Source organism: Artemia franciscana, chromosome 6 (genome assembly GCF_032884065.1).
Source record: "Artemia franciscana chromosome 6, ASM3288406v1, whole genome shotgun sequence".
Lineage (NCBI taxonomy): Eukaryota > Metazoa > Arthropoda > Branchiopoda > Anostraca > Artemiidae > Artemia > Artemia franciscana.
In genome coordinates, this window is record NC_088868.1 from 2738062 (window position 1) to 2758709 (window position 20648).

At 32.2% G+C, this 20648-nt stretch overlaps 2 protein-coding genes across 3 annotated transcripts; one reads left to right on the forward strand and one right to left on the reverse strand.

Annotated features, from left to right (window-relative positions):
- Positions 1-5537: 5537 nt before the first annotated feature.
- Positions 5538-9159, forward strand: LOC136027913 (uncharacterized). The gene is made up of 2 exons (XM_065705349.1): positions 5538-6888; positions 8929-9159. The coding sequence occupies exons 1-2, from the start codon at positions 5550-5552 to the stop codon at positions 8958-8960; spliced, it is 1371 nt and encodes a 456-aa protein (XP_065561421.1). The 5' UTR covers positions 5538-5549; the 3' UTR covers positions 8961-9159.
- Positions 9160-10144: 985 nt separating this feature from the next.
- LOC136027914 (uncharacterized) lies at positions 10145-18693 on the reverse strand. Of its 2 annotated transcripts, XM_065705350.1 has the most exons (6): positions 18635-18693; positions 16935-17066; positions 14991-15119; positions 13124-13310; positions 12000-12118; positions 10145-10268 (listed from the first exon to the last, which is right to left on the reverse strand). In XM_065705350.1, exons 1-6 carry the CDS (start codon positions 18653-18655, stop codon positions 10161-10163), a joined length of 696 nt encoding a protein of 231 aa, XP_065561422.1. In that variant the 5' UTR covers positions 18656-18693; the 3' UTR covers positions 10145-10160. The 2 variants fall into 2 exon arrangements, with proteins under 2 accessions (XP_065561422.1, XP_065561423.1); XM_065705351.1 differs by lacking the exon at positions 14991-15119.
- Positions 18694-20648: the final 1955 nt, after the last annotated feature.

Below are 20648 nucleotides of genomic sequence, written 5' to 3' on the forward strand. Positions count from 1 at the left end.
TGCTTCATAAGCCAGTCAAACCACAATTCGGTTGTGGCTAATAACAGGCAATCCAGATTCTTTGTGAGAAATTATAGACAAAGGTGGGCATATAAGTCCAGGACTGTAGCAAAAATGAACTCAGATTTAGAAAATTTGAATACCATTTTTGATATGTACAAAAAAAAATAAGAGAAAGTATTCAATCATTGAACTTAAGCTACTGCTAGAAAAAGCTAACGCAGTCATTAACATATCATCAAATTCACTAGCAAAGCTACATGCAAGCATTCACAAGCAGTGCTCAAAATTTTTGGAGCATCTACCAAAATCAGATTATGTCCCTGATGTTGCAGAATTCACCCTTGCATTGGGAAATGTCAGGGAACATTTTGTGTATAATGAAGCTTATCACCTCGAATCAGTGTATAAAATCTTTGATGTCAACCATTGTTTGAGATGTGGTCACACTGGTGACCTTTACACTGCAATTCCAATTGACGAGGAAGGAAGAGCAGTATTTTTTGATTATGGTAATAATCAAGCTGTAGAAGTTGGTAATAGATGCTTGTGTGTGACGACAACACAAAACGAGCAAGATAATGAAACTGGGCAAAGCTTTCCTAATTTTGTATCTCCTTTTCTCAAAAGGTTAGTTGAAGGATCAGAATCGCAGTCTTCTACCAAGTTTGATGATGAAGAATGGAATACTAACATACAAAGTAAAATTCTCATTGATATCTGCCAAAGATATATTGCAAAGGATTTGAATAAAAATACTGATGAGAGTAGGACCACCGAAAAAAATTCTGCTGTCAAAAGTCGTTTGGCAGACAAAAATCACCCATTTAAATGGAAATGTCACCAAGATCTCTGCAAATTTGAGCCGATTGACATTGAAATGTGTCATATCCTCTTTTGCACAATTTCCGAAATGAACAAAGAAGATTCGTTAACGGATTCCCTTGTTGAATTGTATTTGGATAAATTCAATTATTGCACAAACCAGTCAATTCACCCTGACAAAATGGGACATTCAATTTATTGTCACCCACGCAATGGATGTTACAGCTTTCTTCGTGCTCTACGAGCATTGGCGCCACATTTTCCTGTTCTAGCAAACTTTGTTAGAATCTTGTACAAGGCAATAGAAAGATGCAGACTCATTAGAGATGTGAAAACAATTAGAAGCAAAGGTAGTATTGCACAATTAAGATCCATAGTAGAAGCTGCAATTTCAAAACTGAGGATGAAAAACTTTACAATGTTTCTGGAGCATATGCGTCCTCGGGTTTCTACAGAAGAATCGGAAATTATGAATATCTTTGGGAAAAATATTATGAAAGTAGCTGAAATAAGAGACGAATACCCATCAGTTCCTTGTGATTGTTGCGAACAGTTAAAACTGCCAAATGAGGTAAAAGTTCTTGGCTCTTTTTCGAAGCGAAAGGGCTTTGATTATATGACCCAAATTCTTCAAGAAGAGACTTATAAGTATGTACCTAGAGAAGAGAGAGATGGTCTCCAAATGTCAATTGACTGGATGGACTACTTATTGGAAACATTCAAGCTGTGTGAGTATTGTGCAGGAAAAATGCTCTCAAATAAAGAAAATGTACGTTCTGTTGGAAATAACCTTAACGTCCAAGCAACTCCAGATTGCATCAAGAATTTGAATAAATTTGAACTGGCAATGATAAGATTTGTCATGCCATGTCTAACTGTTGTTAGACTTGGACAAGTCATGGGATCAAAGAGACCTGCAAACGAATTGACAGAGGCTCTTAAAGGAAGAATTGTATATCTACCTGTAGATGTAGCAAATGCGGATGTACAACCAGACAAGTTGCTCAACATTGACAGCTTTGTGATACTTGTCAATGGTCAACCAACCTATAATAAAAATGTTTGGACAGCACTTATTGATTTGAGGAAAATACACAAAGCACTAATTTGGTTGAAAGAAAACAATATGGTGTACAGGAACATCAAAGCGTACACACTAGAGGAGTTGCAAGAGATTCTTGAGAGTCGTTTATTAGAAAAAGAAGAGGGACAAGAACAAACTTATGAAATACCAGAGGGAGCAATATTAGAAAAACTTACAAATGATGCCAAATCACACTTAGTAGAGCATTTCTCTATACAACCACTAGACTCGTCAGTACCGAAAGACTTTATAGATGACTTCAAGAACAATAAAAACATTGAAAATGACCAATTTCAATTGAAAAGATTACATGGTTTAGGGGAGGATCTCTTTCAAGAGGAATTGGACATCAAAGCATTTCCAAATCTCTTCCCTGATGGCAAAAACCATATGCGGGACATGGCCCGTCAGTTTTCGATGCGAAATGCAGACTACATCAAAGGGCGTCTTCTTAGTAGACACCCGCAGTTCCGTTTAGATAAAAACTATCTATTTCACAACTTTCAACATCAAGAGTTGTCTTACTTTTGTAACAGTGTTGCACATATGATTAGGACTGTCAGGCCTAATCAAAGTGCAAAAGATTTTCTGGATCGAGTTCGACACAGAGACGGTGAAATGGAAACGTCAATTTTTTCAGTCCAGTCAAAAGTGAGAGGATCTCGACAATATTTTCATGCTTTGGCGGGAAAAGTCAAGTCTATGATAGAGCAAGAAGGGCCACCAACGTTATTTATTACAGCCTCTTGTGCAGAATGGTATTCTCCAGAATTCATAAAACATTTACGTGACATCAACAGTCATGTGGTTGGTGTCGATAAAATGACACCAGCTGAATTAACAGCAATGGACCCTGTGTCTGTGGCTATACATTTCCACAAAAAATGGAGGGCCATATTCAACAACCTTATCTGTGCAAAGTTGAATCCTGTCTTTGGTAAAATCAAGGATTACTTTTGGCGAATTGAATACCAAACGAGAGGTGCTCCACATGTGCATTGCATTCTCTGGGTAGAAGATGCACCAGTCATTGGAAAATCATCACTGGATGAAGTTACAAGGTACATTGATAGCATTATCACATGCCAATTTCCTGATAAACTATTGAGTCCAACCCTGCACAAACTCGTTGTCGATCACCAGATGCACCGCTGCAACAAATACTGCCAACGGAAATTCAAAAGAAATTCAGGCAAATGGATTAGTTATTGCAGATTCGGCTTTCCTCGCCCTTCTAAAACACAAACTGAAGTCCATGATGTGATTGATTGTTTGGCTCATGGGACAAACCGCCAAAAACCAAGAAAGAGGATCTATGACATTGCTCGTACAGATAAGGAGAGGTACATCAATGATTACAATCCCTCATTGTTATTGGCCAATTTGTCAAATGTAGATGTTCAATATATTGGCCATATCGGCTCCAAGTTGCCATACTATATAACAGACTACATGACGAAAGGTGAGAAGTCAGAAATTGATGAGATGTGGGAAGAAGTGAATAATGCGTACAAAGGTCTGGGCCCACGAGCAATGTCTTTTCTATTAAACTCAGTTAAAACGCGTCAAGTTGGAGCAGTAGAGGCGGCAGATAGGCTTCTTGGCACAAAATTGTACAGTTTCTCAAGACAATTCAGATTTGTGGATTTATCGAAGGTGACAGAACTAAAAAGGACACTTAAACCATTCAAGGAATTGGAAGTAATTGCAAGTAAGGATCCCCAAAGTTCGGATCTGTATGTTGCCCACTGGGTAGCTGATGTTTATCCAAATAGGCCAGAGCATATGGAACACATGAGTCTATATGAGCTGCTGTCTTGGCATGAACGCGAACGACGGGGCAATGATGAAAAAATGTTACTGCAAACAGGTTCGTTTTTTTTAAGACGACGCACTCAAAAACCATATATCATACAGCACAAAAAGGCCAATCCTTTGGAATCCGACGAGAAGAAAGAACAGTACTACGGTATGCTGTTGAAATTGTTCAAGCCATGGAGAAATGAACGCGATATTCTGGTTAATGACTTCAACAACTTTGAAACATATTGCATTGAAAGTGAAAAATATCCAGCCATGGTAGCCTATCATGAGAAACTGGTAAATAAAACCAAATGCGATGCCGAATTTGAGACAAGAGTACGCCAGCGAGCCACGGAAATTCAGGTTACTGAAATGAATGACTTAACTGATGGGCAACATGAGATTGATGATCCAAATAACGCTATACAAGGAGAGATTATTGATAGAGCAGCTGATGCTATGGAAGATTTAGTCAATGCGAATAGGCAGCTACTAGAGTCAATCACAAGTGAAGAGTTGTCAAATGACTTCAATTCCCTTAATTTAGATCAGAAGAGAATTGTAGACAGAATTATAGGCAACCTAAAAAATGGCAGCAATGATAAGCCTATCAGACTGATAGTGTCTGGCTTTGGGGGAACTGGGAAGTCACGAGTAATTAGTGTACTTAGAAGGTTCATTTGTCAGGAGTTCGTGAGGGAGGAATGTCCAGTTGTTGTTATGGCCCCAACTGGACTTGCTGCTCATAGTATAAAGGGTGTTACCATTCATCGATGCTTAAGCCTGCCAGTTGACCAGCAGAAAACTGCAAAGTATTCATCGTTATCCACCGAACAATTGCTGACATTAAGAAAAACCCTTGGACGAACTCGACTTTTCATTATAGATGAAATAAGTATGGTCTCGTCTCTAATGCTGATGTATATTCATTTGCGCTTGACGGAAATTAAATCTACTAATTTCCCAATGGGAAATGCCAACTTTGTTCTCTTTGGAGATTTTCTTCAATTGAGGCCTGTGTCGGCAAATCCACCGTTTATTCCTCTTACTCGTCTAGAAATCCGAAATAGACTTGGATCCATGGGATCCTTTAATCTATGGCATGAATTTGAGTATGATGAGCTGACAATCAACATGAGGCAAAAAAATGACAAGCCATATGCGGATACACTTGCAAACATAAGGCTTGGAAATTGTGAAGAACAGCATCTCCAGTGTCTTTCTACACGGAAATTTGGATGCATGTCGCGAGCCACCTCAGAAGAAATTACCAAATTATATTGTAATTTGTGTAAGGAAGGGAAAGTGCCGGTTATTTTGATGCCCACAAACGACGACTGTAGGCTAATAAACAACACACTGCTAAAGGAAACGAGCTCGAAACATGTTACACTGACTGCCATTGATTGTCTTTCTTCGGTGGTCAGAAATAAAAGAATTGAAGAAGAAGCAGCAAAAAGTGTTTCAAGCTTTGCAGATGACTGCAAACGAACAGCTGGTGCATTAACAACATTGGTACTATCAATTGGTGCACGAGTAATGCTTCAAAGAAACATTGCAGTGGATAAAGGCTTAGTAAACGGATCCATGGGCTACGTCAAAGAGTTTAAAAGTATACCATCTGGTGAAATAGTTAGTGTTTGGTACAATTTGATGGTCAAGATCAGTTGACAAGCATAGGCCGTGCTACAGTTCGATTTGAAGCACTCAAAGAGGTTTATTATACTAGAAAACAGTTTCCATTGCAACTAGCATTTGCAATTACTATTCACAAGTCCAAGGCCTCAGCTTGGAATGTGCTATCGTCGATGCAGTAAGCCGTTGCTTTGGACCGGGGATGATTTATGTTGCATTATCCAGAGTTACCACTAGCGCAGGGCTGCATCTTGTGGAACTTGATCCAAGTAAAATTATTGCTGACATGGAAGCAATCTCAGAGTATAATCGTCTTAGGAGTAGTTATAGACCTGACCTTCCATTATTGAGAATCATCCAAACACCCACAACTAATTTGAATGAGGACGTCGTGGAAATAGGTAGCATAGGAGATGTTTATCCGAAAAGGAAGAAAAATGTCGAACATGCAATCATTGGAAAAGGGGAAAAAAGAAAGCCAGCAAGAGAAGATTCGTTTCCAAATAAGACAAAAAGCCGAAAAACAATGTCTATAACAAATGAAGTAAGATCAAACGCTACGATATTGCCAACGACAGGTGATAGCGTTATCCTAGGTATTGAAGGCAACAAGAAACGATCCAACCAAAAGCAGCTCTACCAAAGGGGTATTGGTGCAGGAAGAAAAGGTTTCCAAAACAGAGATGGTGTTTCATGCTATGCAAACTCTGCAGTTCAGTGCGTTTTCAGCTTACACAGAATACTTTTTGATAGGCTGCAAAATTCACAAGGCAACGTTGCAACTGAAATTTTACGGCTAGCAGTGTCGTCCCTTGACAAGATAGAGTCAACAGTCCAGCTAAGATCATTGCTGCCGACTGTGTATGGATTTGTTGAGGACGAACAGCAGTCACTCTGCGAGTTTTGGGAAGCTTTGTTTAGAAGTATGGATGAAGAAAACTCGGAAACAAGCACAACAACTGCCCTCAGTCCTCTTAGTAGACTATTTCAGTTCAAGAATCATAAATTTTTGGCTTGTCACCGCTGTAACTGGAGCCAAATAGATGATAATATGACAAATGGAAAAGTGTGCTATTTTCCAGTTCCAGGAGTTCTGAATCCCGATGCACCCGCTCATGAAGAGGTTGTTGAGACATCGGACATTCAATTTAGTGAAGTGTTAAGTCCATATCCTGTTGGAAAATTTTGCCCAAATGAACATCAACTAACATCACACACAGTTTTTACTGAAATGCCGCAGTTTCTTGCAATTAACTTGGACAGGAGTGCAATGACACATAAAATTACGAGAAGAATAATTAGTTTTGAGCCAGATCACATTTTTTTGGAAAGCACAATGAGTGAGGTCATATCAGACGTTAGCTACAATGATATCGTCGTATCTTTGGGGCGATATAGAGCTATTGCCATTGTTGTTCATACAGGTATTAATTTCAACTCGGGTCACTATTACGTTTACAGGCGAACGTTGGAAGGCACATGGTGTCTCTGCGATGATTCAAATGTGAAATTGATGGGAAAGCAAGCAATGGACTGCTCAGGTATGACTTTTGCTGTTCTTCAAAGATGTAGCTAATCTTTTTTGGTCTATGTTTTAATCTAAATTATACATAAATGAAATATAACATAAGAGATCATATTTTAAAGTGATTTTAACTTGTTTTTTTTTTCAAGTTTGGAATTAAAGTACACTTAAGTGAATTCTAGCTTTTGCACTAAATACTAACATCTCAGAAACATTCACCTGCTTCTAGTCTCTCTCTAGATACTTCATAGAAAATTATTATTTTTTATTTTTAAATCAGTAGGGAATTTATATTGATTTTTAAGACGATGTGGTAGTATAAACTAAAGACTGAAGTAACATTTGTATATGAATGAACTTTACATTGGTTTAAAATGAATATGCTGGTTGGTTAGATACACTAGAAGCTGGAACCATAGCTGATATTGAACCAAAGGTACACCAGCACACCAGGAAAACTTGACGTGGAAGCCTTGTACCTGGGCACCACGAATAAGACTGCTGGCTGGTTACATACACTTGAAGCTAAAATCTTAGCTGATGGTGAACCAAAGGCACGCCAGCACACCTGAAAAACTTGGTGTGGTAGCCCTGTGCCTTGGGCACCACATTATGGATTTGACCCGGGTTAGCCTGGATAACAAATCCATACATTTTTCTCCCCCGGTGCATCTTAATTCATTCGGTTTCGAATTTTAATTTGGAAATTGTAATGAAATTAGGATCACCATCAGCGACGCCTCCTCGTTGGCGGGGGAGGGGCAACAGAATGGAGTTGAACATATTATTCAATAGTCACAAGCAGGTGCGCGTATGTTCTCCAGTGTTTTCACGTGGAATTAAGCTTTGTTTAAATAATAGATACATTTTGAATTCGCGACACAAGTATCGAAAATAATGGAGAAGATATGGGCATTCACATTAAAATTGAGAATTTTCATGTCAACCTGCGAAACTTGGTTCTCTAACACGTTTCTAATGTGTTAGTCTTTTCAATTATTTTCTTAAGAGGCCTAAGTCAATAATTTCAAATAAAATTATGATTTTTTTATTGGGAAAGTTGTAAAGCATTGAATAGCTGTGAAAAATGTTCACAACAAAATGTTGTGAAAAAAACATTTACTCCTTTACATTATTTGGGAATGTTACAAATTCATCAACGAAAGTGTTTAACTCCATTCTGGCAAAGTTCGCTGAATTAAACTGATTTCTTAGTTGTTTATAAACTTACCTCTACTTCTAGGGTGAAAATTCGATTTTGGCTAACACAGGATGACTGCAATTCCCATAATAGTGGCCAACTGAGGTCAACTGTTGAGATATCCGGGGCCCGAAATTAATCAAACATAATTTGGAAATCATAATTTTAAATATAGCCTTATTGCCATTCTCATCTGTGCACACTTAATTATACATATTGTTTGTTTTGTTTCTGTTTTTTAAGCTGGAAAAATAAAACCTATTATTTAGAATGTATCTAAGGAAACAACCAATGCGTTATTGTAGAATAGTTAATATTATTATTTTAAACTTCTTTTTTTAACTTTTCAACTTTGTGCATATAGTTGAAACTATTTTCAACGCTTTCTGTACTATAAGAATGTTTCTTTTAATTTGAACTTTGATAATGGTACTTTAAACTTTTTTCTGTACTTAAAATTAATGTCATAAAATTAACTTTAAAGGACCCTTATGCTTCAGTAGTTACTCCCAACGAATTGGACATTAAAATTAATGTTGAAAATTTTCAAACTCATATGGAACTGCCGTCCCAACCAACGAAACTTTGTTGTCTGACACGTTTCTAGTGATTTAGTCATTTCAAATGTCTTTATAAAAGGCCTAAGTCAATAATTCTAAAGGAATTTATAATTTTTTCCCTGGGGACATTGTAAAGCATTGAATATAATTATATATTGATTTAAACCGTATTTACTCCTTTACAGTTTTCTGAACTGCTACGAATTCATAACCGAAAGTGTTTAACTCCATTCTAGAAAAGTTCGCTGAATCAAACTAATTTCTAGTTCTTTTATAAACAGACCTCTATTTCCAGGATGCAACTTAGAAGTCGCTACCACAGGATAACTGTAATTGACTTAATAATGGCCAACTGATGTCACATGTTGAGATCCGGGGCCCAACAGGGCTGAAACACAATTTGCAAGTCATATTTTTAAATGGTGCATTATTGCCATTCTCTTTAGCGTACTTTAGAATATAAATGATGCTTGTTCTGTTTTTGTTTTTTTAGCTTAAAAAAAAATAAAACATTTTCATTGAAATGTATCTTGTGGAACAACCAATGCGTTACTGTGAATAGTTCATATTATTGTTTTAGACTTCAGTTTTTTTAATTTCAAACGTCCTGAATATAGTTGAAACTACTTTCAACGCTTTCTGTATACTATAGAAATGTTTTAAAATTTCGACTCAATAATAGTACTTTAAATTAAATTACATTTAAACAACCTTTATGCTTCAGTAGTTGTTGCTAAAGAGTTGGGAGAAAAGACAAACTTCAGCAATAAGACAGAGGTTTTTACGAGGGAACCCTCATGTACATAATAAAAACTTTAAGTTTTATGCAGGGAGATTTCACATTGAGAGGGTTTTTTGGGGAGGAGAACTTCCCAGAGGTAAATTGACACGAGTGGACGAGTGGTGTTGCCTTAAAATATATATATATATATATATATATATATATATATATATATATATATATATATATATATATATATATATATATATATATATATATATATATATATATGTATGTATATATGTCTCGAATAATTGTTAAGTTTTAATTATTCAGTCAATTATCATTTTTCTCAAGCTCAAATCACAAACTATTTTTAAATGAACACGACCTATTTTTATTTTCTGATAATATTATCATCTATTTTATGTTACCCGATTCTTATTGGAAATTCTACACGACAGTTTCTGCGCTCCTAGGTTGCCGTGTCCGAGTTATTAAATATTACAACTATTTAATTGTTCCTTGTTCCAACTTCTTTTATACACTTCGTGAATAGTTTGTCTGGCTTTAAATGTGATAATTTGTCGGAAAATAATGTATTATATAAGTTACGATCTCCAATTTATTCATACTTAACGTCTACCTAGAAAGAATAAGTAATATTCTATCGTAATGAAACGCTCAAAAATTAAGTAATAATCTTTTACCTATAAGTCAGATCAAAAATCTATATATATATACAACTTTTTTTTTCATTTATAAAATAATATCAAAATGTTTTCTCAGAAATCTTTTGGCCTTCTCTAGAGAATTGTATTTATTGGCAGACAGAAACAATTTTTCTTTATTTTCAAGTTTTCTTCTTCATTGTTTTGCTGGAGTAGCTCCGGGTGTTTCAGCAGGTCAATCATCTAGAAAAGGAACATATATTGAGTCTCACTAGCTCAAAGTCGATACAAATCTCAATATACATTTATAGATAGTCTCGTTAGTTAAACGAGCAATATTGAATTTACACTCAGTGTCTTGACATATGTCTAATATATAACAGCATTAATTAACTATAAAACCCTAGTAATTATTATTTTGGAACAATAAGACCAACCGACCCAGGGGGAACCTTTGTATTTAGGTAATTTACCTGCTCTTCAAATTTGCGTATCCAAAGATTTTTATAACATTTAATTTTGAGATTTGTTGAACACATTTTTCCAAAACTTGTACTTTATATTGAAATTAATTTATGATTATCCAATACGATTTAAAAATAGATTACATACAAAATACATTTCCCTGCTATTTTATAAAATACTCTGTAACAGTAATTAACAATCAATTCTAGCACTTCCACAGTATATCTCTATTTGCTTGTCATATCATTTTTTACTATATCATGGATGTCAAAATTTGAAAAACTAATTTTTATTACGGGATTCATTCATTCACCTATATGTTCAGTACTATCGAGTTTCACTAAATTAACACAAATTAACAAGCCGCAAAAAATTCCATAATGTCAGCATTGTTAGTGGGGGAATAACAATTAACTGTTCATTCTCAAAACAAACTGTATGAACAATTTTTTTAAAATTTCATCAGTAAATAATTGACCTTTTTAATACTTAATTTCGGTCAATTCATTGTTTACAAAAATCTTCCTCTATATAATTGCCAAATGAAATAAAATAGTGGGGAACTAAAAAAAATTTACTACAGGAAAGTACAAAAGTAATAAATTAAATGGCAATGTTAATAAAGGTTTATCTCATTTTTTTAATTATTATTTTTTGGCATATTTAAATAACATACAACAAATCTAAATTAAATAATTAAACAAACATAAATAACATACATATGTAAGGTGAAATATGTACCACAATTAGATTTGAATAGCACAATAGTCACAGACAAAAATTATTAAAGCAGCAATACACCTAGACATTGGTTTTGATAAATTTAGTTAAATTTTTTTTTAAACTAGAAAATTTAGGTTTAAAATATTATAATATGAATACAGCGTATGTAACTTCTTAATTTACTTATAATATAATTCAATCAAAATTAACAAATCTCATTCACTTTTACGAATAAATAATTCTGAAACTTTGGAATTAATTGTTTTATTCAGGGCTCCTAAGGAGAAACAATAAATAGCTATTGACATACCTATTGCAGTTTAGAAATTTTGAAGTATTGGATAAATCAAATTAGAACAATTATTTTCCGTTAGATAATTTATCAACACATCTATATTATATCCGTTTCATTCCTTTCGCTGGATTTTCCAATAACTGGCATTAAATATTTTTCGCCATATATTTATAAGTCTCAAGAGACTTCTTCTGTAAAAATATGTTAATAATTGGCAATTATTCCTCCTCTGAATGTTTTTAAGTCATGTTGATTTTCAGTACTGGCTGACTGTGTTGGCTTTGCAACTTGATGCCTTTAACGAGGTCGAGCTCGAGATGCCGTTTTACGTCTGATTTCAAAGACAAACCTCCAACACAGGATCAAGCTTATTTGAATTAATTTTCTTATAAAACATCAATTAAACACTTTTAAATAATCATTACAATAGAAATGTCCATTGAGAATTGAATTTAAATTTTTCAAATAAAATTAATCATGAATGCACTCACCCATTCTGCCTTGTGCGCCCTCTGCTGAATCATCGACCTTATGTTTAATTTTTTTAAAACTTTGCTCCGATACTCTGCAAAACCTCTCCTGAGCCACTCCTCTTCATTCAATTTCAATGCTGCAAAATGAATTAAGTTGTTATTTATGTACTAAATGAATGATCTTTTTTTAAATATGAAGAAAATACAAATAGGTAACACAAGTAATCTAAAAATTTAAATAGGAATTAGAATTTTCATTACACTGAAAATAAGTTTAGGGAGGTCTAAAAGCAAATAAAATTTAACTATTCTGTCCTGTATCATTAGTGTCTATCCCATCTCTAAACTGAGGGGAGTATTGGCAACCTCAGCTGAATACTGAGTGATTTTATGTCATTTTTAAATCAAATAGAAGAGAGTACTATTATGAGTCTTTTAGAGACATAATTTGTTTTAGAACTCGTTCATTGCTAAAGTATACATATTATTAATAATATTTTTTCAGACTTCAATTAAAATATTTTTTATTTTATTATCTGTTTTTGTAAATTGTTCCAAAACTTTCGATTTATTACACTTATAGATTGTAAAAAAATTCAAACAATATATTTATTTCATGACCATTATTTGTAAATCAACAGGTATTTTATTTTATGTTTAAAATTTTATATTAAAATATATAATTTTTTTAATTCTTTATCGGAACTTCTATTTTATTACCATGAATACATTTAATATTATTAGAAGGGGTCATACAAAAAGAAAATCGATGACTATAGAAAGAGTCGCTTCCGGGATCAAGAGAACTATTAGAGACATAACTAAACTAGCACAAATTACTACCCCAAGATTTGTGGTAATACATTTTTAAAGTCATATGTTGTTCTATAAACAAGTGAGTGTGCATTATAAAAGTATTTTGGTCGTAATGATACCTTATAACAATACAATAAGAAATAAACAATTTTTTCCCAAAATGTCTTCAAATAAATGGGGAATTTATTTAAATGTTAACTTTATTTCAGTAGTAAACACACTCACTTATTTAGAGACAACTATTTCAAATAAGAATAATTTAGATACAAATGTAAAGAAGAAGAGTGTGCTTGTAATTAGGATAAGCAAATGATCTTTGTACTTACATTCTTCGCTGTCATTAATTGAGCTGTACACATTGTGTGCAGAACGAACAGCGTCCTCTTTCTGGAGGAACATCCTCCAGCTTTCGCTGTCGTGCTTTATCTGGGCATAAATTTTGCTCATTTTCAAATGCCCCTCTAATACCTCTTTATTATTTTTTTTTTGGAGATAAATTTTCACAGCTCCAACCTAAAAATAAAAACTACAAATAAGTTTATTCATATATATATATTTACATATATATATATATATATATATATATATATATATATATATATATATATATATATATATATATATATATATATATATATATATATATATGATAAGAAAGGTTGGATACAATAATTTTTACTGGATATCAATGTTAAATCGTGATAAATTTCATAATTATATAACAACCATTAATTTTTTATTTTAATATCAATTTAAAAAATCTGATTTGAGAATAACAAGTTTTAACATGTTTATATGAAATCATAAACATACATTTAGATAATATAGTTTCAAGAATTTACTGTTAATTTTGTACGCGTTTAACAATACAAAATTCGATTACATAAATAACATTAGATACTGTATTAGATCACTTGCAAATAATAATTGGAAACATAGTCAAAATTCGAATTGAAATATAAGTATTACGACATCACTTTTTGAAAATGCAAACAAATTTATTTACTACACATAACATTTATGTTAAAAAAAAAATTTCTGGAAAGAATACTTCAGTCTTGACTATATTTAAAGGCATAATAATTATTTGCATTAACAAACCCTTGTATGGAAACAATTGTCTAAAAGAGGAAATCAACATCTATAATTTGGCCTGTCCGAGAACGTTAATAAATCCCGGTCTTGTCCCACATTTCCTTCTAAACTCAAGCAATGAATTATTGTTGTTGCGGATCATTGAAAAACATAAATTCAATAACATATAACAATGGTTATTTCTACAATGAGATGGCAACCCATATTTGTATTCATTGCCGAGATTCTATTCCAAAACCTTTTTAGCGTCTATATTCATTATTATGATACATAATTTTTTGGGGTATTTATATTATACAGCGCCGACATACCATTCTTCATCCAATTAGAACCTGTTTCTCTCATGCTCAATCCTAATTGAATATATTAAATTGAACGATTTTTCCTTTCACACTTTATAAACAATCTTGGGAAATAGACTGGGTCTGAATCATTAATGTATTACGTAAAATTAATGTGCATATTAACAATAATGAATTGTTCTGTAACTTCACTCTGTCCGAATACCGTACCCCTCCCCCTAATTGCAAATATCTAGCCAATTGCAAATATTCTAATTTGCAAATATCTAGCCAAAATTATATATCTCCAATTAAGTCAGTAACTTCTCTTTGTCTGATCTCTCGCTTACTAATAGAAACTAATTCATAGAAATAAATTTATATAAAGAAAGAAAATATAACCCTTCGAAACTTGTCACAGGAATTTATTTTAATAATTGTCGTACATTCGTTTATTATTATTATTTTATCTGCATTTTAACTTCGTTAAAAAACTATGCAAAGCCTTATAAATATAAATACTAATAATTAAAAATATTTACATTTTAATCATATGTCAATTTATTGAAATAACTTCATTAGATATATTGCTTAATTTTCTTTATTTTTCTACAGTCAATTATATCTTTTACTACACTCTATAATTTTTTCACATATGACTAATTAGGCATCAATTGCCATAAAAAAATTAAAACCTATTTATTGCAAACTGTTTTTTTATAGGTTTTTCACTATTTTGATTTAATTTATCAAATTTTGTACTAATTTCATAGAATTTGCCTCTGAGTACTGACAATTTATTTCAGTCGATACTTACTCTAATTTTCATAGTGACATCGTTCTTTGCCATTTTCTCTATTTCACTCATTACTTCATTTGCATCGTCCATTTTTACAAATTTCATTACTTTTTCGTATAGGTGATGACAAAATTCCATTTTGTTCATCTAGAATATATCATTAGCATAGATTAAAAAGTAGGTTTGGTAAATTCACAAGATTTATAATTTAAAATACTGTAACCAGAATTAATGAATATTAATTCATATCATATATTAAAATAAAAACACTCGGATAATTATATTATGAACTAATATGATTGAACAAGTATAAATATTAACGGAAAGATATTTAATGCTAATTAGAGCAATGAGTGTGTTATTTCAGGTACAGTTAACATAGCTCCAAATAGGTACTGTGATGAATAATTAACGGGGAGGGGCAGAAGCTGTCTGATTATTTACTACCAACCACAGTTTTGACTCTCAGCCACTATTTTCTTTCTCATCGTCCATAGTCTACTTATAATACTCAATGCAATCAATTTTTTACATACTAACATCACATTCTATCCATTTTTGGAATTTTACAATCTTAAACATCAACAAACAATACGATAAGTTACAGCGACCTTATATTATTAGAGAGGGATATTGGATATGTAGCGCCAATGCTTCTCGCGTTTTCAAATACACAATACAATTGCCCCAATAATAACCTTTGTAAGTCATTGACATATCATGTTTCATTTTTATTAAAACTAAAATTTAATCGCTAAATAAATCTCTATTTTCTTTTTTTTTAGTGATAATGTTTGGCTGAAATACTGAAACAATACGAAGGTAATATGTTAACAGACCTATTCAACATGTTTACAATATCATCTTGAAAACAAATAATTTATTCATTCCCAAATCAATTGCAAAATTATTTTAAGTGAAGCAAATGTTTTCTAGAATAAAAAAATTGGCCCATTTGAAACATTATACAAAAAATTGGGAATTATCGATTTCATATTTTCAAATTATAAATTTCAATTCTATAATGAAAAGAGAAAAGACCAGTACAAAAAAAAAAAAAAAAAAAAAAAAAAAAAAAAAAAAAAAAAAAAAAAAAAAAAAAAAAAAAAAATGAATGAGAAAAAGAAGACTATTTTCCTACATTAGTGATTAATATAGATCAGCAATTGAATGAGGCCTTAACCCTACTCATCCATACAATCACACAGGTCAAACAGCATAGCCATACACAATCCATCATAAAGAATAATCCACGGACAGGCAATCGTGTCGTCAGTAAGTGGTAGTCGTAATTTACCAAACATAAAAAAAAAGAAAAAAAGAAGATACAAATAATTCATAGGCAACAACCCAACACAAGGGCTCATTAGGAGAATACACACTTGCCTATAGGGTTTCGGCACTTAATATCAAATTAGATATTTAATTCAACCACTTAATAAATCTATATTATTTTTTGGTTGTTATAATGTTTGAGTGAGTAACTTAATCATTATGAAGGTAATATGCTACCAAATCAGAATAATATAATTAAAATTAACACTTGCTAATGAATGATTCATCCTTTTGCAAGTCAATAATAAAATAATTTGGTGAAACGCATTTTATTACAAGAAAAAATAACCACAGATTTGGCATATTGCGTGCGAACATTTTTTTTTAATTATAGCAATTGAATAGTTCAAAACTAAAATTTGAACTTTCTAAGATAACGCAACACTTAATTCAACAATTTCTTTTGAAAAATAATACATTTCTTTTCCAATTTCTTACTGCTTGAAGGAGGAATGTTTTCGTAGGGATTAATAATATGTATTAATAATTACGCTAATACATATCATTCTTAAATTAAATTTTTCTGAATATGTATTTAACTTTTTAAATAGTAATATAATTCTTTTCAAAATCAAATTCTAAACATTCGGAACTACAACATTTTTAGAACAACATTTTAATGTTTACCTTTTTCTCTTCCAATTGCCCAAAACTATTGGCTTGGGACAAGGCCAAAATCTCCTCATCAACTATACTTCTTTGGCCAGATGGTAGAAGATCGTCCATTACTAATAGGTTCATGTCGTCGTTGGAAGTATCCTATAATTTATAATAAATTGATTTGCTATTTTAAGGTTACGACAATCCTTCTAGAAAATGCTTAATCATGCCTTTTGTCCTATAGGAATTCTTCTAAGGGGGGAAGGGTCTCCAGTTATTTTTTTGAAATAATAAATTTTAATTTTATAAAATTATTCTCAATTAGAATGTGATACCCATTCTTGTAGCTCGCAAAATCATGGGATACTTACTATAGGTTTTGGATTTGGGAGTTACTATACTCGTATTATTAAACAATTTTACTTTTCCGACATAATATTAACCATTATACAAATATAACCATTAAATGTTAAATAAACTAGGTCAAAGTCCCGACCCCATTCCAAAAAGTGACGTTATTAAACAATTTTTACTTAATCAAACAGTTCGTGGTAACGAACTGTAGCTGTCAGATTCTGCATGCAGTCCAGCTATACCTTTCCCATAACTCCCCTAAGGTGTAATATATAACTTATTTTTTATTTTCTTTGTATTCGCGCATTGCGTCTTTCTTACAAATTTACCTGTTAATTGATTCAACTGTGAGGAAACAAAGATTAAACATTATTTACGTGTCTCAAAATTTATTGACAATATATAAAATGATCAACATATATATTATATAATTTGTTTTTAAACATAATTGAATAATACATATGATTTATAGGACAAAATCAAACATTGAACGGCCAATCGTATGATTTGAGGCCAAGAATAAACCAACGTAGTATTAAATTTTACTTGGGGTACCTTACATAAATAGAAGATTTAAACACTGCTAAATCAGTTCATAAACTGAATCCATTTGATATAAGTATATTAGGTGTTAAATATCATTTCCTATTCATTAAAGACAAATTTATCTTATTTTATTTAGGGGGGAGAAGGGGTTTGTCCAGTTAGATAATGTACAACTGTAAGATTATAAAGAAAATTTCTAAATATTTACGTATGAGACCAAAAGCAACCCAGAATTCAAATCTGCGAACAACAGGTTTCTCTCTCTATACTAGGTACAGTTCAATTGTCTGAGGGACATGAACTATGAGGTAGGTATATTTATATTAAATAGTTAATGTGTAAAGTTAGTATTTGATTATTTTTTTTTTGTAGTTTCCATTACTTCTTACTACAATTTATATTTCCATCATATTTAATTATATTTCTTTGTGATTTACCTTTACTCACTTTTAGAATGTGTTTGGTGCAATGCGTATCAGCCGCTAAATACATTGAAAATAAATTACCATTAAATTTACGATTTCCATTTTTCTTTTAATTTTCCCCCGAAAAGCACTATCTAAAACTATCAACGCCTATTCTTGAAATGAGTTGGATATGGCTGAGGGCGAAGATTTTTTCTTTTATTCAATTGAGAATTGCTCAAATTCTGCATTACATTTACATACAAGTTTCTACCTCTTTCGCTTTCTGTTACTATGCCTTTCAAAATTAATTTATATTTTCATCATATTTTTATATATATTTTCCCCATTATTATTTCTTTACTTCTTGAATGTGTTTCGTGTAATACGTCTATGACACTCAATAAATTGAAAATACGTTACCATTGAATTGAAAGTAGCCATTTTTTTTTACCCGAAGAGCACTAACTTTATATCTTTACTTGTTAACGTCTAGTCTTGAAATGAGTTGGATATGGCTGAGGGCAAAGATATTTCCTTTCGTTCATTCATTCAATTGAAAATTGTTCAATTTATGCACTAAGAGTACATATAACAAATTTCTACCTCTATCGCGTTCTGTTACTATGCATTGCAAAATTAATTCTGCAAATACTACGCACTTCATTTACGTGAAAGAATCTTTCATTAGAGAAATATCCTGTGGGAAAATTAAAATTTTCCTCGGAGTGGGAGATGGGTTTAACAACATTATTTAAAAAACGATCAATTGTTTCATAAAAATATAGTATTTTCTTAACTTTACTTAAGGAGTAACATTAAAACTTAATTCAAACATTTAATAATACGTATTAAAAGGGCTGCCTCTCATCAATAGCTCGCTTATACGCTATTTTTTTATTTTTTTATTTAAATATAGCCATTTTATTATTGGAATAGGTCAATTAGTTACATTTAGAACTTTATAATCTTTCTTCAAAATGCAAAATCATACGTCAGGTCCTGCAGGAATTCGACTTGGGAATTGTGTTTACGTGGGGGGATATTTCTATGGGGGAATTTTGTACGAGGGAAGAGAATTTCCATGAAGGTGCGGGAGGCGTGTTTTCTTGCAATATTTTATAAAAAAAATGAGAAAAAATTTTTTTAGCTGAAAGTCATGGGCAGTATTAAAACTTAGATGAACATAAAAGATTACGTATAAAAGGGGCTTTGTCTCATCCAAACTACCTTGCTCTTTGCGCTAAAGTATTTTTTTGTTGTTTAGACTAGTTTTTCTGCGTCCTTTGTGATTCAAGGATCATTCTTAAACATTTGGTACAAAATTCAAGTTTTAGTGTAAAGAGAGAAATATTTACGAAGGGGGCTAACCGCGTCATATACGTAAATACACATATAGTAGTTTGTTACATAAGTTAAGTCGTAATTTACGTATAATTATTATTAACAATTAATAATTAATTATTCATGAATTAATTATTGTGGAGAGACAAAATAAAACATGCATTAATTCAAAAACGTTCAGAAATTAAATAAAAAAAAAATTAAACGGAAAGTAAGGAGCGACATTAAAACTTAAAGCGAACAAAATTATTCCGTAAATGAAAGAGGTTGTCCCCTGCGCAACTCCTCACTCTTTACACTACAGTATTTTTTTAATTTAAAAAGTACAGCTGGAACATAATAACATGCATTACTTCAAAAACGTTCAGAAATTAAATAAAAAAAAACCAGTTTTTTAAACTGTAAGTAAGGAGCGACAGTAAAACTTAAAACGAACAGAAATTACTCCGTATATGAAATGGGTTGTCCCCTCCGCAGTCCCTCGCTCTTTACGCTAAAGTTTGACTCTTTGCCACAATTCTACTTTTTAAAACAATTAAAAATTTTAGCGTAACGAGCGTGGGACTGCGGAGGGGACAACCCATTTCATATACGGAGTAATTTCTGTTCGTTTTAAGTTTTACTGTCGCTCCTTACTTACAGTTTAAAAAACTGTTTTTTTATTATTTAATGTCAGGAAAAGGCCGATGGGAGAACGGGAATTGTCTGTTCCTTCAGCCGTGTTTTTACCAAGTCTTTTTCTAAGCAACCTTCGATTGTGCGAGAACTGTATGGTCTTTATGAGACCTTGAAAAGCTCGCAAATTCAATACTATATATGGGGAAGAAAGTGCGATATTTTTATTGACACTAAAAATCTCGAGTATTTAAGAAAACACAGAGACTAATCAAATAATATGTACCGTATCTCCTTATCTATGGATAGTCCATTGTATACTTATAAACATATTCAAGGGACAAAAATGATCGCAGATATTATTTCAAGGCCAAGTAAGGAAATAGTTAGCAACAGGGAAACCCTATCTTGTACTGATGATGAAGCAGAATTTTTAGCAGCAGGGATTTCTAGTGGTCACAAAGTTGACTATTTAGGG

What these genes read in the sequence shown, in the direction of transcription:
- LOC136027913 (XM_065705349.1), top strand. Translation starts at nt 5,550, where the DNA reads ATGATTTATGTTGCATTATCCAGAGTTACCACTAGCGCAGGGCTGCAT. An exon ending in GCAAGCAATGGACTGCTCAG is followed by an intron (nt 6,889 to 8,928) that starts GTATGACTTTTG and finishes CTCTATTTCCAG; the next exon opens with GATGCAACTTAGAAGTCGCT.
- LOC136027914 (XM_065705350.1), bottom strand. Translation starts at nt 18,655, where the DNA reads ATGGCTACTTTCAATTCAATG. An exon ending in TGGCTACTTTCAATTCAATG is followed by an intron (nt 17,067 to 18,634) that starts GTAACGTATTTT and finishes TATAAATTATAG; the next exon opens with GATACTTCCAACGACGACAT. An exon ending in GGGCGCACAAGGCAGAATGG is followed by an intron (nt 10,269 to 11,999) that starts GTGAGTGCATTC and finishes TTCCTTTTCTAG; the next exon opens with ATGATTGACCTGCTGAAACA.